Source organism: Micropterus salmoides, unplaced genomic scaffold (assembly GCF_014851395.1).
Source record: "Micropterus salmoides isolate LMB-PRFRI ecotype aquatic unplaced genomic scaffold, ASM1485139v1 Ms_hic_scaffold_2029, whole genome shotgun sequence".
Lineage (NCBI taxonomy): Eukaryota > Metazoa > Chordata > Actinopteri > Centrarchiformes > Centrarchidae > Micropterus > Micropterus salmoides.
In genome coordinates this window covers 11879-31377 of record NW_024041184.1, presented here as the reverse complement: position 1 = coordinate 31377, position 19499 = coordinate 11879, and the positions used below count along the sequence as shown (strand labels likewise).

The 19499-nt window shown below is 38.7% G+C and overlaps 1 protein-coding gene across 1 annotated transcript; it reads right to left on the bottom strand.

Moving 5' to 3' along the window:
* Positions 1-189: 189 nt before the first annotated feature.
* Positions 190-18192, bottom strand: LOC119915274 (zinc finger protein 91-like). Its single transcript, XM_038734814.1, has 15 exons — positions 17889-18192; positions 15351-15650; positions 14907-15243; positions 13961-14455; positions 12684-13397; positions 11849-11910; positions 11612-11764; positions 10751-10967; positions 9342-9611; positions 8421-9079; positions 4874-4991; positions 2966-3918; positions 2649-2832; positions 2403-2534; positions 190-824 (listed from the first exon to the last, which is right to left on the bottom strand). Exons 3-15 carry the CDS (start codon positions 15220-15222, stop codon positions 190-192), a joined length of 4908 nt encoding a protein of 1635 aa, XP_038590742.1. The 5' UTR covers positions 15223-15243; positions 15351-15650; positions 17889-18192.
* Between the last annotated feature and the right edge of the window lie 1307 nt (positions 18193-19499).

The following is a 19499-nucleotide window of genomic DNA, read 5'->3' as shown; positions in this document are numbered from 1 at the left end:
AACCACAAAAAGGTTAAATGACGGTCTATTCACAGAGGTAGTCCATTACTTTCCCCTCTTTCAGTTCATGTTTTTTCTATTGTAATACTACTACTGGTACATATCTCTATGGTTTATATAAATACATTATCAGTCATTTTTGTCTGCTATAACATATTAATTGGAGAGTTATCGTCACTCTGTGATAAATCATCGTTGTTCACACTGAACACAGACTCGTTCAGTCTGAATCTGCTCATGTTTGCGTCTGTGGAGCCTCAGGCTTTGTGAGCGGCTGAAGCCTCTCCCACAGATGTCACAGCCGTACGGCCTCTCTCCTGTGTGAAGTCTGAAATGGTTCTTGAGGCTTGAAGCTCGTGTAAAGCTCTTGTCACACTCAGGACAGTCAAACTTCTCCCCAAAGTGGATTTTCTCATGTTCTCTCAAGCGGCCGGACTGGTTGAAGCTCCTGTCGCACACAGAGCAGTGGTAGGGCCTTTCGCCTGTGTGCGTGAGCCGGTGTCTGTTCATGGCCCCTGAGTGGGCGAAGCTCTTCCCGCAGTCCGGGCAGGAGTACGGTTTCTCCCCCGTGTGGACTTTCTGGTGACCTTTGAGTTGACCTTTCTGGGTGAACTGCTTCCCACACAGAGTGCACTGGTAAGGTTTCTCCCCCGAGTGAATTCGCATGTGAATCTGAAGAGCAGACATCTTGTGACAGTCTCTTCCGCAGAGCCCACAGCAGTAAGAGCTCTTTGTCAGATGGTCGTTCAACTGTTCCTGCACTAGTGAGGCTGGAGGACTGTCTTTTTCACTGTCAGCGACATGATCGGGATCCTCTTCAGACACTGTGGAAACATAAATGACAAGTTCAAACACGCCATTTAGTAGCACTGAAGACAAAAGCCAACTGACTTTAACCTTTCTGCTTGCCCATTGTGGAATCCAACATGATAGATTGAAAGGAGGTAAAATGAGATGAAAAGAAACAATCTGATGATCAACCTTAAACTAATTTGTGTGCTGATTAAGTAACAGCAACAAATATTTCACCCCCTATGGACAGGCACCATCGCAATTTTAAAAAGGTCCACAGCAGCAATATTTATTTTACACGCTTCTTGATAAGCTATCTCTACAGGTTAAGAGTCTGCTTCAAAAAGCATAGACCTGTTAATAGACGAAAGTGGTACGGTCAAATGCTGACTCCACTGAACTGAAATAGATACACCGTTTGCTAATCAGTCCCTAAAGGAGTCTATGATTTTGTAACTGTCAAATTAACCAGAAGAATCTTTGAATTATATAAAATGCTAAGGAGCCTTAAGAAGAAACACAAAATCCCCACTAACCACAAGTGCAGGGTTCTTATTTTCAAACCAGTCAGTCAGAGACACCAAAGAGTCGGAGTGAACTGAAAAGACACAGTCCACTTTCCATCATTTCAAATATGAAGTGTGATGGTTCTCTAGGAAACCACCTTTGTTTGTGAGATAAACACAGAACAAAAAAGTAGCTTTTAAAGAACACAATAACTGGGCAAAACCTCAATGACACTTTTTCATTTCAGCTGCCAAAATTGGCCGAAAATGAGATTCCTGCTTATGTAACCTTTAGCTGAGTAAAGCTGTTTTTATTAACGTTGTAAGTTGTGTTAACACACTACAGCTTTGAAAATTTGAACAAAAATGTGAACGCAAGAGTGCAGTATTTTGTCTCTTGTAAAACAGCAGCGCTGGAGGAAGAGATAGCCGAGTTAAAATCAGTAACAAGAATTAATGAGGAAAAGCAATCCACTTAGTTCAGGAAACTGAAACCTACTCCAGTTTTTCAATGGCACTAGGTCCCTCCCCATAAGACTTAATTTCACCAGAACTCTTCCTACTGAGATGACCGCTCTCTTTTACAGGCGTTATATTGAATCAATTTTGACCTTCTGTATTATTGCTTGGTTTGGAAAGACTAAATTTGTTCAATAAGAATAGACCTGGAAATCTTGTTCAAATTGCCAGTAAGATCTCAGGGCAGAGTCCAGACCAGCTTTTGGCAGGTCCTTAAGAGGACTACTGCTATATTGGACTGCCAGGACCATCCACTTCAGAGGGAGTTTGAGCTATTGCCCACAGGCCTCTGTTTCAGGGCTCCTGTTCAGAGGACTGAAAGATTCCATGTCCCTTTCACCCTAAGTGCTTATTAGTGCTCTGTCTAACCTACCCTAGCACATTTGCACACTTGTATACTTGTACTATGAATTTCCATTTCCCCACACTAGTTATGTGATTTCTTGTTGATGTTGTTTCCCTTTTGTATTCTGTCAGTATGTGAATCCTTGCTGCATAACAAATGTCTCCCAGTGGGACAATAAAGAACCTTGAACTTGAACCTTGACTTCACAGTCATCTTTTCCTGTGCAGTATTTTGCTTACTGGTGGCAAGTTCATCTTCTTCCTCTTTTACTGTTATCCTAATTTCTGTGTTGCGTTCCTGCTGCTGCTCTTCAGTTTCCTCTGGCATGGTACAGTCCTCACTATCAGACACCTGGTCAGCAGCTTCTTCTACTGGGAAAAACACAAGTGAAACAGTGCGTGAATATCTGAATCATCACCAAAGGCGTGTATGCTCCTTTTAATATACAATATAACAAGAAAATCTGGAATCTCATGTTTATGTACCACATAAAGGTTCCTCCTCTTCCTCCTCTTTCACTATTACATTCATATTTGGACTGGAAACAATGTCCTCCAGTCGCTCTTCTGGTTCTCCCAGGTTATTTTCACATTGAGCTGCTTTGTCACAGTTAAGACCCTCTGATGAATAGGGCTCAACTACACTGTGCAAACTCTGACTGTCAGACACCTATAAACAGATTTAAGGAACAAACAATGGTGTTAAGAGGTTGTAAAGAACTATATGTGTAAATGAAAAGAAAAATGTTAAATCTCAAACCAACTTCCACAAAAAAAAGCCGAGTGCCGAGTGTTTTCACTACCTCAGAGCTGATGTTATCAGCCAAGTCTTGCTGGGATGATTCACCAACTGCAGCTTGTACTGTTTCTGAGATGACGCCTGTAACTGATCCATTCTTGTTCTGTGTGCACGATCTTTTGTGGTTTCTAAGAGTTCCTGCCAGTGAGAAGTGCCTTCCACAGTCCGTGCAGGTGTACGGCTTTTCTCCTGTGTGAATCCTGGTGTGCCTCCGAAGTTCTCCCGGAGCTACAAAAGACTTATCGCACTGTGTGCAGCTGTACGGTTTTTCTCCCGTGTGAGTCCGCATGTGCGTCGTCAGAGTCCACTGCTGTGCAAATGTCTTCCCACAGTCAGAGCAGTGGTAGGGTGTAATGCCAGTATGGAGACGCTCGTGTCTCACAAGTGTACCCGACAAGGCAAACCTTTTGTCACAGAAAGAGCACTGGTAGGGCCTTTCTCCTGTGTGAGTCCTCTGATGATCTCTAAGCTCAGCTGCTGAGTTACAGCTCTTTTCACAGTCCGAACAAGGAAACTTCTTCCTCGTAAAGCCAGCAACAACCTCAGAATGCATCGCCTCTAAGTGAGTTTTCAAATGCCAGTGTCGGGAAAAGCTCTTCAGACAGATGGAGCAGTGATACGGCCTCTCACCAGTGTGAGTCCGCCGGTGCAGTCTGAGCTCACCCTGACTGGCAAATCTTTTTTCACAGAAAGTGCATGGGAATGGCTTTTCACCAGTATGGACCCTTTCATGGATCATGAGCAGCCCCTTTTCTGGAAATCTCTTCTCACACATGGAGCAAGGGAAAGGCCGCTCTCCTGAGTGAGTGCGAAGGTGGCGCTGAAGCTTAGAGGCGTAAGGGAAGTCTTTCCCACACACTGAGCAGCTGTGAAGAGACGGTGGTTTCTCGTTCTCGCTTTGATCAAATGTCTTGGAGGGAGGCTCTGCAGGTACATTGACAGGGATTGCATTCTCTCCTGCATGAACAAAAAGATGAGAAATCGTTGTATTTAGGGAAAGAAAAATGATGAAAAAACACTTTTTCAGTTTATCATACCAACAGTGATGTTGATGGTCAGACAAGTCGTAGAGTCCTATATACTGTGTGTGATGATAATAATTTACTACTATACAACACTCAGTCTAAAGTTGTTCTTTTAGAAAAATCACTGCATTATTGCACAGTCAAGTTATCTCACAAGTACAAAGTATTAAATTTGAAAGAATTAAAAGAAAGAGCACTTGTATTGAGACTTCATATCTGTCAGTACCCTAATTACGGCATCAGAATCTGGGAGAGAAAAAGTAGGATCAATGTCACTCAACTCTGTGTGGGAGATGTCAGACATGGTGCATTCAGGTACCTTAATGTATTCACATCGTAATCTAAGACAGATCTGTCAGACTTATAGAATAGGTTCTCTGTTATTGCACAAGTACCAATCATAACTGAATTGAATCCAGGTGTTGAAACAACATTTTATATATCCACAATAAACATTACCTCAGTTAATATGTTCATATTTTCAAACTACTACTTACATCGCACTGAATCAATTCTATGGCAAGGAGGTTTGCAGCGGTATACCATGGTATGAAAATTGACAGTCATCATACCATGTACATTATCTATCTAAAGTATTGAAAAAAACAAGTGAAACTGGACAGAGAATCTCACCCTTTTATTTATTTTCAAAGGGAGACTTTTTACACAAACTTCCATAAATAAAAAGGTTTCAAGTTTTATCAGGACAAAATATTTAAATTTTTTTTTTCTGTTTTCATTCCTTCATTTAAGGGTCATTGTAAATGATAATAATAACGTATAATAATAATTATAATGGCGTAATACGACTGCATTACAATGTAAAGGGGGCTCTACGTTTCCCGTCACATCACTTTATACTTTGCTGTTACAATTTATTTGCTCACTGAGATCTGAGAAATCCACTTCTTCCCCATCCGAGTTGATCAGGCCTCCAATTTCCTGCTGGTCTTCCTCGGCGAGGATCACAGCGGGTCCAAAGTCCTCTGGGTTTTCAGAGCCCATCTCTCAAATATACAACCTTGTAGAGATGAATAATCAAGAGTCAGTAAATAAACAGTGAAATAACAATTTATAAGTGAATATATACAGTACATTAAACACTCACAAATTATAAACATTAGTACATTAAATTAGCTCACTAATCTAATATTGGCTGTGCTTAAAATAATGATAATCACTTTAAAGAGATCATCCAGTCTTGCATTCATGAGATACAGTAAGAAACTATGTGATAGTCTTACTCTACAAGGGACTTCCAAATCCATTTAACTGTTCTGAGCCCACATTCATCAAGTGTCTCAGGCTACATTTTTTAACACTACAATTTTGTGCTAATGGGCTGTGGTCTAATATATATAATAGACAGATTTTAATCAAACCAACTATATCAGTGAGCATCTTCCCACTCATTTCTGTCACTCAATTTTTGTTTTGTGGCTCCTTAAGGAATTAAGAGAGGCTAATTACAAAATGGCAAATCACTAAACAAGGTTTAATTCTTGCAAGACCCCAATAATAGTCCCAATCACACTTCTGCACAAAGTGACCAAACTTATTAAACACAGAGTGAAAGTACTGTATCATACAGAATGTTGTGTTATACACACAAATAAGTATTTTTATTAAAAATGATTTTAAATGTTACGAGCATAATCAAGCCTGTCTTGATTGACAAATCTGACAGCCAGAATGATAAAATTTTACTTTCCTTTATTTGTTAATGTATGCAAAATATCATGTTCAGGGTTTTTGTAATTAGGTTTACAAGTTTAGAGGAATTGTTTCAATCACTTGTGATCTGCTTGTTGAAGTACACTATTGTTTCAGACATTTTTTATAATTCACAAAGAGCAACATAATATATTTTAACCAAGGTGTTCTTTATCTCATAGTGCTGTGATTAAAAAAAATCCCCCATGGATTCATTAAGTAACTGTCCTTTCTTATTCCATTCTGGTTCAGATTTACGTCCTCCAGCACCAGATCTCTTTTGGGGGGTCAGCTTCAAAACAGTGCCTTCACCCTGGGAGACATCCATTGTCCTGCTCAAGGACACTTCAGCAAGGCGAATGCTTTGTTGTGATGGGGTCTTGAACCTGGCTGGGCCTGATGGACAGTCTACCTTAAGATGCCCTAAAAATGTTGTTGTTTGACAAATGGCCTGTTCCAGTGCAACATTAGTGGTTACGGAACTGTTCTAGTGTGTACTGTCACAATGATCTACTGTGCTTTAAAGTGGGTAGCCCTCGGGGGAAATCTTAAATGGTGCATCTGCACTGAGCAGCCCAGTTAGCCCTGTAGCATTAGCTTGGTGGGACTCGTTTTTTCTCCATCCATTGAGGTCTCACATTAACTGTAATTCAAGTTAGATAGCAACCTAAATGACTAACCTGTTGGTATATATGGTGTCATAACATCAGTTACTGCGGAGAGCAAACGCACTCCGCAGTACAAACACCAGTAACGTTGTTTGACCTCTCAATGAGATGTCTCAGTCGTGACCAGCGCTTTGGTCAACGACCACCTCTGCCTTTGAGAAAACTGTTATTAGCCAGCTAGCCACACTAGCGTTCCTGATGTTAGCAATTCCTTAACGATTAGCCCCCCTAAGCTACAGCCGCTGATCAACAAAAACAAATAACAGTTCTGACAGATTCCCCATCGAGTCCAACCTGATAATAATACGATATTTCTGCTGCAAGTGTCACCTCAGCTCGTGTAACCCTCGCTATCTTAGCTAGCTAACCTTTAACAGACAATAGACATTTTGACCAACCTCAGCATAGATTTTTCCCTCAGGTAAAAAGTAGTCGCTCGACAGAAGTTTATTTAAACGACTTGGCAATATTTCTACTTCTCTCTCGTTTTCATGCTGAATATGTTCAAACAAGGTGTCAAATTAATGCCATCTAACTATCGAGTTAAGTTAAATAAGCGTTTGGATCAGATGGTAACCTTTCTAGCTTTAGCTGCTAGTCACTTACAGTAGTCTCGGAACTTCCGGTTGGCTTTTTAAAAATCACAATAAAAGCCCCACTAATATAACTTCTCATCTTAGTATAGTTTTCTACAGATTTATGGAAACACACATACATATCACGTAAAATAATGCTCACACAAATTACAACTACTCAGCAATCGCTCATTGTTAAAATATACAAAAATACGGGATAATCCAGCTGCTCAATGCTTGTCAACAATAAAACAATACTTAGCGTGTTTACATTAACATTATTTTGTGTAGTAGGCCTTCTTGAACATATTCCTCTGCAGTTGGAGTAAAGAATAAAAGCCAAGAAAAATAAACTAACTCTTTGGGTCAAAAACAGTAAAAGAAGCAAACTTTTTATTTATTTACTTTTATCCTTGATGCCTCCCTCTTAAGTTTTTCTAGGCATGTTGGTAAGTTAAGGCGATGCCTCAGTATCCCAGAACTGGAGGACATTGCTAAGGAATAAAAATCTTCTGGGTTTACTCTGCTGAGAACCACATAAGATGCTAAGCAGTGAATGATTGATGTCTAAATAATAAATCATTAGCAAACTGAGGTGCAGGAGGCACATGCTCAGGAAAAAATATGTGGCGTGGGAAAAAACATTTTCACAGCAGACACTTTCAGTTGGTGTAACTAATGCCATTCTAGTGTGCTGCATTGTGTTACAGTAATTGCTGGAAGCCACAATTAAGGGTATTGCATCCAGCTGTGCTTTTCCTGCTACGATTGAAATGCTAAATTTCTTCTATAATGAAAGAAGAGAGCTCCGATGTTAACAAGGCTCTTAACATTATTAAAATGAAAACATGAAGTTCATACTCTTGATGTTATTTCAATATAATGCTCCCTTTGTTGTTATTGTAGTTTGCCCACCACTGGGGCAAAAAAGTCACGTGAAATTCATGTTTTTATACATTGTTTTAGTTTAGCCTAGGGGTGTGACAGAAAAAGTTTGAGAAACATATGTGGATACAAAAATGAATTTCCAACAATGGTAAAATTAACGTAAACACTATTATCCTGCTGCGTGATAATCTAATGCAAAACGCATCTTATATGTATGTACTATGTATAAATAAAAGGTTCTGACTAAAATAACAAGCATACATAAAGTAATTAGATGCCACTTATACAATATATTTTTAAGTACAGGCTTTTATTTAGTTATTTTTTTTCAAAGAATGCAGTAAAAACCTTTTCATTTGTAACGCACCGATTTATATTGTGATCTGTGGAGTGAAATTATTGGATAAAACTCTGGTCAAAGGGTCAAGTTTAGGTGAATCACAAAAAAACTAAACACAAAACAACGAACAATTCAGAATATCATGATTTATTCTCTTAAATACTTTAGTCCAATATAGGTAATGGAGTTTACCAGTATATCATATTGCTTGGCAAATCACTTCAGCCATTTGAAAGATATTTTATTACACAAGTGATAGATTGGCAAAATGTAATACTTTTTCCCCTTTTTTTTTTTCAACCACTAATGGCTGTTGTTTTGGTCTCCCCAATGGTTTTGTGGGAGCCTTTGGCTTCTTTTCGTGAATCTTCAGATGCGTTCGATAGCCTTGAGAGTAATAGAAGCACTTGCCACACTTCTCGCAAGTATACGGTTTCTCTCCAGTGTGAACTCGAAGATGAACTTTCAGATCACTTGCTTTAGAATACCTTTTGCCACAGATTGAGCAGAGGTGAGGCCGCTCTCCGGTGTGAGTCTTGAGGTGCACACTGAGGTGGGAGGATTGCGAAAATGCCTTCCCACACTGATCACAGTGGAAATTCTTTTCTCCAGTGTGCGTCAACTCGTGTTTTTTAAGTGAATCTGCTGTGACACAACTCTTTCCGCACTCTGAACAGATAAAAGGTGAATCTCCTGAGTGAACACGCTTATGTATTTTAAAATAATATTCATTTTTGAATGTCTTGCCACAGTCAGGACATGCGTAAGGCTTTCTGTGACTCTGGCGGTGTTCCTCCAGCTGCTGTTTCTGAGGGAAGTCCATGCCACACTCTCCACACACATGAACTGTTACAGCAGATTCTTTAGGGACACTCTTCTCTTGCACTAATGTCCAAGTTGGTAACTCTCCTGTGAGAAAAACAAAGACATTTATAGTTCAATGTGTTGCACTTTTATTGAACCACCACTGTCAGAGTATAAACTGTTCCACAAAAGAGACATGGTTAGCTGTTATGAGAAAGGAGTCGATGGTACTGTGTGTATTTTGTGAACATTTGTCCCTACAAGTTATTAAAAGTAATAACTGTGTGAAAAACACACAAGAGCTTGCCACAATCATCTCATTAAAAAAAATCTAATTGAAGACAAAGGAGCTTGTGTTGCCTCTGACCTCTGTGTACTTTCATGTGTGTTTTGAGGTTTCCACTCTGGGTGAATCCTCTTCCACATATGAAGCACTTGAAAGGTCTTTTCCCTGAGTGAATCACAAGGTGTCGCTGCAGAGCAGTGTTGTGAGAGAACACTCTTCCACAAGTCAGACAGTCGTAGCTCTTTTTGAGTCTGCTAGGCTCCTGTTTTTTTTTAGGACCCGCAGACAGCTTTTCCTGAGGCTGTTTGTGGGAGCCGCTATGTTCAGGATCCGGCTGTCTTAAAGTTTCGTCTAAAAGAAAAAAAAGGCAGTGTACATACAGTAAGGTTTTCTAAGGAGCATTTATAAAGCAACAATAGTAGCAGGTCTGATTAGTCACTTCGGGGCAGCAGAAACTAGATGTATACACAACACTGACATATTATCACCTCATAAAGTTAACACAGCAAACAAAGTTGATTTTTCACTGAAAACAGCAAAACGATGTTGTTGAGTGCGGTGCGGATCTGCTTTGGAATCAAACACACACACACACACACACACACATATACTGTACTGTATATTCTTAAATGTTTAAAGATAGAAAAGTTGCACAACGCTGCTGACATGCTTTGTTACAGTCCCCTCCAAAAGTTTTGGAACAGTAAGGCAAATTCCTTTGTTTTTGTTTATTTGGGTTTAAGATCAAAAGATGAGACAAGAGTTCAGAATGTCAGCTTTTATTTCCTGGTATTCACATCTAGATGTGTTAAACAACTTAGGACATATCACCGTTTGTATTAGACCACAGCATTCTTTGGTGAGCAACAGTAATGGAACAATTATCTTCAAGTAAATAACAAGAAACATCTGTCAGTCACGTTCCAATAGTTTTGCTCACATGAAAAAAGGGTGGGTTCAAACAAAGGGTCCTGAGTTGTTTAACACATCTAGATGTGAATACCAGGAAATGAGAGCTGAAATTCTGAACTCTTGTCTCATACTCATCTTTTGATCTTAAACCCAAATGTCCTCAGTGAACAACAAAAACAAAGGAATTTGCCTTGCTGTTCCAACACGTTTGACTGTACCTGTGAATGCAGGTATCTTTCCTGATGTTCTGTAGATTACTTTGAAACCACAGAAAGATTTTATTTTAAAGCTCAAAGAGCATATTCCAAATCATAGAAGAAGAAGAAGAAGATATACTTTATTAATCCCGTTAATAAAGGGGGAAATTCAATGTTTTCACTCTGTAATTATTATGTTAGTATTTACACACAGGTCCGAAAGACACACACATGCACATGCACAAACAGGACCCATAGCAACACACCAATACATACTCAATTTTAACAACAAGAAACACCAAAGTGCTTATCTCAATTATAAATCAGTAAATTGTTTCCATTCACACACAAAAAACATAATAGCATTTCAGTCAACATCACCTGTAGTTGCTGTCCTGTGGTCATGGTCCTGTTCAGGTCTGTGTTCTTCATGGTGATTTATTACTGCACCCGCCTTGCTCACAAGTATTTTCTTTGATGTGGTGTTATGTGGGAAGGGTGTGGTGAACCCGAGCTCACAGGGTGGTGATACAGATAAACTCCCAGAAGGCCATGAGGGCTGCTCTGCTGGACAGCTCTCTTTAAAGTGCTCCTGATCCTGTGATCATGAGAGGTTTTAAATTATCATCATGTGTCTGGATATGGGTTTTAATTTATTTGTTTACCAAAGTTAAACACTGTAATGGTACTGGCACAAAACAGTTTTTTTCAAACTTAAATGCAGTTGCTGTTTTTTTAGGCGGCTGTGACTCAGGAGTTAGAGCGGGTTGCCCGTTAATCGGAAGGTCGGCGGTTCAATCCCGGCTCCTCCAGGCTGCATGTCGAAGTGTCCTTGGGCAAGATACTGAACCCCGAATTGCCCCTGGTGGCTGTTCCGCCAGTGTATGAATGTTAGTTTCTGTTTGCACTTAGGTTCAGTGTGTGAATGCAGATGTAGTGTAAAAGCGCTTTGAGTGGTCGAAAAGACTAGAAAGGTGCTATACAAGTACGGAGCATTTACATCTTTTTCTTAAAGAGAATGAGAATTAAATAAGAAAGGACATTATTGTATTACTTGTATTATTATCTTATAATTCTTAAGCTACTTTCAAAAGGCACTTAACAGATGCCATTACTGCACTGAAGTGGATTTACAGTACCACCTAACACCAGAAATAAGTGAAGCCAAGAATGACAGTTTCTTCTTGTCAACTTTGTCTAAGATGTCAAGGTAAAGAGAGCAGGGTGATTTGTCTCACTTACTGTCGTGCTCCTGAGCAGGTCACTGAAATTAATGCTTGCTCTTGCTGGAGCACCATAAGTCTGGTGGCCATCTGTCGCTCTCCTGTTACATGTATTTGGGTTTTGGTCCCACAGGTTAAAAGCTGTATATTGAACAAAGTTCCACGGAGATGTCTGAAAGATATATATAGATAGATGTGAGCGACGTAAACAGGCAGCAAGTTAATTTTAACATCTACAGGGTGTAACTTCTCTCACCTGCCTGTGCTTCTCTGCAGCATGATTGTCTTGGTTGCCAAAGTGACGCTCAGACCTACTTCCTGTATAAACAAATGACTCATATTCATTATATTATAGACATTTGTCTATAATAGAATGGCTCTAAAGAATTGTGGGGTTCTGTTTCTGCTGCATATAACATACAATTAACAGAGATAAAGTAAATACTTAAAGACATCTGTCTTAAATAATATTCTCATTTATAAAAAAACATTTCCACACAACACCGTAAATTAGGATTATGTTGGTAATAAAAAGAGCATGCAGATAATTTTAGCCCACCAAACTAAATAGTTTTTACAGACATTCCTATAGTGACAACTTTAGCAGAAACACAAATAAAGATGCATTGATTTGAATGATTATTACTTAATGTCTATCACAAATTATAAAATAACTCATAAACCATTTTGAAATAAAAGCTTTTTCTTAACACAGTTGCAGCTGTTCTGATTTGTTTGTCACATTTTTCTGGCATCATGAAATGGCTGCACCATGAAAATTTGGCAGTAGGTCTTTCTGATTTAACAGGTATAATTTAACTGCAACACAAGCAGAGCTGTATCATATTTATATATTAGTAGTTGCTGGAATCCTTCTTTGGTGTGCAGTAGTCTACAGCAACAGTTTTTTGTTAAAGTGAGTAAAAAATCTAATAATAAGAATTGGAGCAAGCCCTTGCATTATAGTATCCATGTGAGAAACAGCTTGTCTAATTCTTATTCTAACTTTACGTTACTACTGGAATTTCAAAGAACTTGACCCTACACAGACTATGATTTAGATGGTTAAGTCAGTCAATTAACACACTTACCAAGGTCAGTAGGCTCCCAGGTCAGGTCCTCTCCGTCTGAATCAGGCAGAGCTCTCTGAAAGATCTTCTTGGGCCGTCTTGACTTCCTGGTACTGCCCACCTGTCTAGGTCTGCCCAGCTGCCTGGTGGGCCCTATGGGTTTAGCTTTGTGAGTCTTCTTATGGTTGTTGAAGCCTTGCCTAGAGTAGAAACTCTTCCCGCACTCGTCACACTGGTAGGGCTTCTCTCCTGTATGAACTCTGAGGTGAACTTTAAGCTCTTCGGCTCTCGTATAACGTTTACCACAGATGGAGCAGAGGTGAAGCCTCTCTCCAGAATGCGACACATAGTGCGATCTCAGAGTAGATTTCTGCTTAAAACTTTTTCCACATATAATGCACAGGAAAGGTTTCTCTCCTGTGTGATCTCGCATGTGATTCTCGAGTCCCTTTGAGGTCTGGAAACCTTTATCACACTGCGAGCACTGGTAGAACTTCGGGCCCTTGTGCCCAGCTTCATGTTCTTTTAATTTCTGGATGCTCATAAATGTCTTGCCACGCTGTGCGCAGGAAAAAGGTTTCTTTGACTCATGGACTTGTTTTAAGTGTTCCTCTAATAGTTGTCTCTCTGAAAATTGTGTCCAACACAAATGACAGAAGCAGATTCGCACTGATGACTGGGCCTCTTCAGGTTGAGGGAAGCTTTTCTCAAATGCTGCCATATTGGTGAATTTCCCTGTTGAAAGAAAAACAAAATTAAGTTCATATATCCCTAATGCTGCAATTAACAATATTTTTTTTTTATTTAACACTACCTGCACAAAATGAAAGACAGACAACATTGGCGACAAGCTGGCGAACATGGAGAGGTGTATTTAGTAGCTAAAGAGACATTTATTTTTCAGGAAGGAGTGGAGACCAAAAACTGAGCAAAAAGAAGAGTAAATATTGGACTTATATTTGACTGAGGCCAAAACATGTTTGCTAACAAGTTAACCAACTACTGGCCAGGAAATAAGTTACTGGTGCTTTGTGGATATTTTTATCTTAGGTTATTGCAAAGACAAAATAGTTAAGATTAAGAACATTTGTACAATATAGATATTCACAGTTTTTCAGCGCAGCAGATCTTGCAGCAACTAAGGAAGCAGCATGTTTGAGTAATGCTTTTTGATATATATTTTAAACTACACAGTAGAATCTAAAAAACGTAAAATATTGGACAACCAAATGCCTGTTAAAAAGAGAGACAATCACAGAGAGAAACTGAAACTGCCTGCCTGACATCAGTGCTCTCACCTTTATGAACCTTCTGGTGTGTTTTAAGGTTTCCAATCTGTGTGAAACCTCTTCCACATGAAGTGCACTTGTACGGTTTCTTCCCTGAGTGAATGATGAGGTGCCTTTTCAGAGAGGCACTCGTAGGAAATTGCTTTTCACATGTTGAACAAAGATAAGTCTTTGGAGGCCTTCGGTCTTCTTCAGGTTCCACAGCCACTTCAGGTGCTGGATGGTAGATCCGCCGATGGACCATCAAGCTTCGTTTAATTTTAAACGTCTGTCCACAGTCGCAGCACTTGTGACATGGATGTTGTCCATGTTTTTCTCTCAGATGGCGGCCTCTGGTGTATATGCTCTGGAAATCTTTGCTGCATTCTGTATAGCCAAAGAGCTCCCCAGCTTCAGTTTTCTTCAGGTGTTTCCTGGGTGTCGTTTTCAGAGGATGGTTATATTCACATGTGGCTGGTGTTGCCGTGCGCGTGTCACGAGGTAATGTAACATCAGGAGCCTTGCCTGCATATATGACACAAAGAAGCTGGTAGGTGTACAGATCATTACCAAAGATTTTAATTTTGGTTTTATTTGCTGAGATATCCACCACCAGAATGTCTACCTCCATGCCAAAACAATGGTGTTCACAACATTGACAAAGAAAATTTTTTAAAAAATCAATAGCAACATCTCTTTACAGTATCATAATAGGCTGCATATTAAGTTATTGGGAGAAATCCAGTAGTTCTATGTAAAATCAGACATTGGGCAACCCCATATAGCCAAATGGCATTACCCTCGTTTCACAACATTCGACTGCCAGAGTCTATTTTCTATCAAATCTTACTTAAACTATTTGGGGTCAGCCTTCAACAGTACCAGCATAAATCTCTTCTAAATAAATGTTCTATTTATATCCAAACCAATGAATGTCAATGTATTCATAAAAAAAAGAAACACTATTTCCACTTACTGGAGCTTCCAGGATCCCATTCTAACTCTTCTCCATCTGAGTTGATCAAACCACCAACTGCATCTTGTTTCTCTTGCACATTTGTCATGATAGAAGTCTTTTTAGTGTGTGCGACTTTGCATGGCTCATCAGAGAAAAGTTCAACAATAAATACATTTGTCTGGCTTGACTCCTCCATTGCGTTTCTTGGTGTCCTGGCACTGATGACTTTGAAGTCTGAATTCTTTTTTGCAAATCTCACAGAAATGTTTCTTGTCGTCATCAGTCTCCTTGGGTTGTTCAGATCTTTCTGCTGCAGTGTGACTGTCCTTTTCATCAAAAAAAAGTTTGACTTCTCCTATAGGACAGAAAAACAAAACAGAATTAATTTCATACAGGTTATGAAGAGTGCAGTATTTAAACTTTCTCAAGTGTAGTACTCATCTCCTCTAATCTTCTACTCACCTGGTTGACTGGGACTCCAGACAACTTCAGCAAGTAGACTGGAAACTGCTCCACAGTTTATCCTCAGTTTTTAACTGTAATGAAACTATTTCATGTTCAGTCTTAGTTTCATACAAAGGACTTTGACCACAGTCACTTCCATTCCTGTGAGATTTTATGTTGTCATCTTTGGGTCGGTGTCCATCACGAGATGTAACGTTACTGGCAGGGCTGTGCTTCCAGGGTGTACTCAGATAAGAGATCAGACCTGGTTCTAAATCCCCAGGGGAGAGCTTGGCCGGGGCATTTACAGGAAGATTCCTAAAAGAGAGAATTTTCAATAAAAAAAAAAGATTTACAGTTTAGTTCTGTCACTGTAAATTTTGCTTCAAAGATAGCCAAATGTACAAACAGCCCTTTAGAGCACGATGAATAACGTTACATACGAAGAAGAAGTAGTAAGGTTAGTAGCACTAGTGGTCAACTGGTTTATTAGAAGTAAGCAAAGAACACATATTATTTAGCACAACAGCCGACATGTGTGCTGCAAAAGGTGGGGCTGAGCAGTGTATTCATGTGGTGTCGGAATAACCAGACTCTTTTTTTACACCTTACATCTTTATTGCAAAAAGAAAAATAAAGTGTACATGGGACATAAAGAAGTATACAAAACTTTGATTTGTGCAAAATCACATATTGCATATACATATTTTGCAAACAAGTAATTTGTAATATGGTATGTGTATATGGTATGCAATAACAGTTAGTTTGCTGTCCATGTTGAGTGAACTAGATGTCTGCGTGTTGTTTATGCTCTGATAATGCTAATCCATCACATCTTTGTAGTAGCGTACATGTTGATTCCACATTCAAACTTAAGAGCACATGAACACACGCTGAAGTCTGAAGAATGACTTCACAACTCGGGAAATGGGACCACCCGAGGAGCACGTGAATGCACCGCGAATCGCTGGTTGCAATTTGCAACCCTCATCACCATGGTCCCCACCACTTTTTATGTGCCTCAGCACATATGTAGTCTGATATATGTGCTGCCTCAGCACATATGTAGAAAAGAATAGAAGAATAGAATAGAAAAGTTGATCTACAGGAGAAACAGATCTGAAAGCAACACGAATGCCTGAGAGCTGCACTGACTTATATTCTATTATATTTAAATATTTTGAAATGTCACGTGCCACCTGAATTTTGTGTTTCCTTTTACATAAATAAAAACATTTCCCACCTTAAACTGCTCAGGTATCTCGGCATTGAGGATATCTTTAAAACACTGTTTAAGGATGTTTTCGTCTCCTTCTTGTGAACCTAACATCGACTATCGTGAAGTGTCTCTTCACACCCCTAATCTGAGACCCTACTTCCCCACCACTTTTCAAGACAAAGTGACGCCCTTGCTCATCACTAGATTCCACTAAAACTTACCCACTGAACCTTTAAATCATAAACAAAAAAATTAAACAGAATTCCTTTCATTCTTGACATGTCGCCATTAATAAATCAGTGTATTATTTAATGATGATCTGAAGTATTCAAATACCAGATATAAATTATCTCAGCTCTCCAGACAGTTCTGACATCGAATTGGTATAAACAGACAATCATCAGTGAGCCCGGTGCTGTACAACTGTTTAATGTGCATTTTCTCTATAGATATGTAGGAAAAGCAGGGAAAAGCACAGGTGTAATTATTATTATAACAACTGCATTGCATTGACAGCAGGTGAGAAGTGTGAGCCCTGCTATGGTGCAGGCTCACACTCACACTGAGCCATCATTAATGTCATTAGTTACAGTTGTGCTTTCCGCACTTCCCCTGAATAGTAAAAGCCTAGCATATTGCACCATCTATTGCTAGTGTCACTTTGTTAGCTTTTGTTTTCACAGAGTTGTCCCTACTTTCTAAATGACTTCTGTAATGCTTTATTGTACTAATCCATGGTTTACTAATAATTTACTAACGAGTTTCTTGAAAAAAAAAACTATGTAATGTAACGTTAGTACTAATTTAACAGAAAATAGAAACATTTATGAAGGACAGCTTAAATTCAAACATGTATTTATTATTATTCGTAAGGGTGTTTTTCAAACATGTTTAATTGTATGCTTGATGTAACGTTAGACAAACTTCACAGTCCACAATGAAAATAATCAGTTGCAGTCAAAATCGCTTTAGCTCCACCTGAAAAGACCACAGTAAAAAAAAAAACCTGCTTTTATATTAATGCATGGATAACGTTAATGATAATCTAATGGTATAACTAATATTTTCAATCAAAGACTTTTAGTTGTATCGGAGAATTTCTTAAGTGCGGTATTAGTACTTTTCCTTGTGTAAATGATCTGAATACTTCGTTCATCACTGTCTAAACCAGAAAACCTGATGTTTCTATATCAGACTGTCTCTTCTCTGCTCAGACACGCCTGCACTGCAGCATGACGGCAGCTCAAACATACACACCTTGATATTAGAGGACTGGCTAACAGCTAGCTAGCGAGTTTCACTGGCTCTGCCGCTGCGGACAAATTTATAATACTCACCTCATTCATGTTGCCTTCAAATCACCACGTTAGCTTGAACCTACGTCCCTGAGTCTCAGTCTCACCACTGTGCATGTACCAAAACGTACTGATTTTATATCTTTGTACAAGCTTGAAGCTGTGATGCACTACAACTGCTAACATGAGACGCTAAACGGAGGCAAGCTAGGTTCAGGGTTGCCAGATGGGAGGACTGAGACAAGCAACCAGAGCTGTTAAACAGCCCAGAAGTCTGCTAACATCCATAAAACACATTTTTCACTTAAGTCACTTCATTTTTAAAATTATCACACGGATTAACTACAGTTTTTTTTTGTTTTTATTTACTAAATTACATGTGGATCCCTTGTTTTCGCAGCAACTAAACGCTTTTAATCTCAATGCATGAACGTTAACTAAATATACATTTTGTCAGAAAAAAATAAATTTTGACTAGATATGTTTAGATTCACTATAGGCAATATTTAAAAATAAATAAGTTGGTTGTCTAACCAATACACAACTGTGTATATCTTGTTATAACACTTTACAAAGATAAAAAAGATTTTTACACTGCAGCGAAATCTCCATGTTAATGCATATATTATGCATTCATTAAGTAATCTTGATGGCAATTTTTCATGGCTGGGCATCGATTATAACTGTGATAATAATATACAATAATGTATAATTGTTCCTATTAGGTATTATTGTAGTTGCAAAATTGTGAACATGACCTCTAGATCACACCTTGATATTAGCTGACAAGAATTAATAGGAAACCTTTAAGTATCATACAGATGAAGCAAACTTATTGTAATTATGTGGTATTGATGTTGTTGACCTGAGTTATTTTAATACATTTTTTTTGCTGTGTCGTTTATCTCTTAAAAGGTTATTGTAGTTGCAATGATGACACTGTTATACATTTACCAGCTTTGAAATTAAACCACAATTGGAGTGAAACGAACAAACACTTACCCTGATGGCTTAAAGAAAGATTTTAGAAGATGCCAATTTTCTCCTGAAGAGAACAGCAGCCGCAATCAGCGTGAATATATGCCAACTGAACTCAAAAAACATAAGAAGCCTCTGACACAGCTCCTGCAGCAAAATCTGTCCATCTGTGTGCTCAGTATGTTCCAAACACTCATACTTTAACCAACATATGACTACTATGGATACTAAATATGTTTTGTTTGACAACACTGAATCACAGTCAGTGTAATAATTGCATTTTCACAAGACAAATCTCTTCAAATTAAGTACAGAATAAAACAACTGATTGACAAACTAACAACTGGAGATGAAGCTCAATTAGCAATGGTACAGCAGATAGTTTTTAGAAGTGACAAGTTGCATAGAGATCACCTGTGAATATGAAAACCACTTCATCTGTAAGGATCAAACTGTTGGTTAGTCAATAAGATGGGTGAAAATTACACATGTAAATAAAACAAAATAAGGGAGTGCAGCCATTATTTTGTTTTATACTTCATTTGTATCCGTTTGAAGAGATTTGTTTTCACTTTGACAGTAGTTTTTCTTATTAGTTGATCAGTGTCAAAATGACTAACTGAATAGGCTGTGGTAAAAGATAAAATATAGAACATAAAAAATACTTTCTGAAGG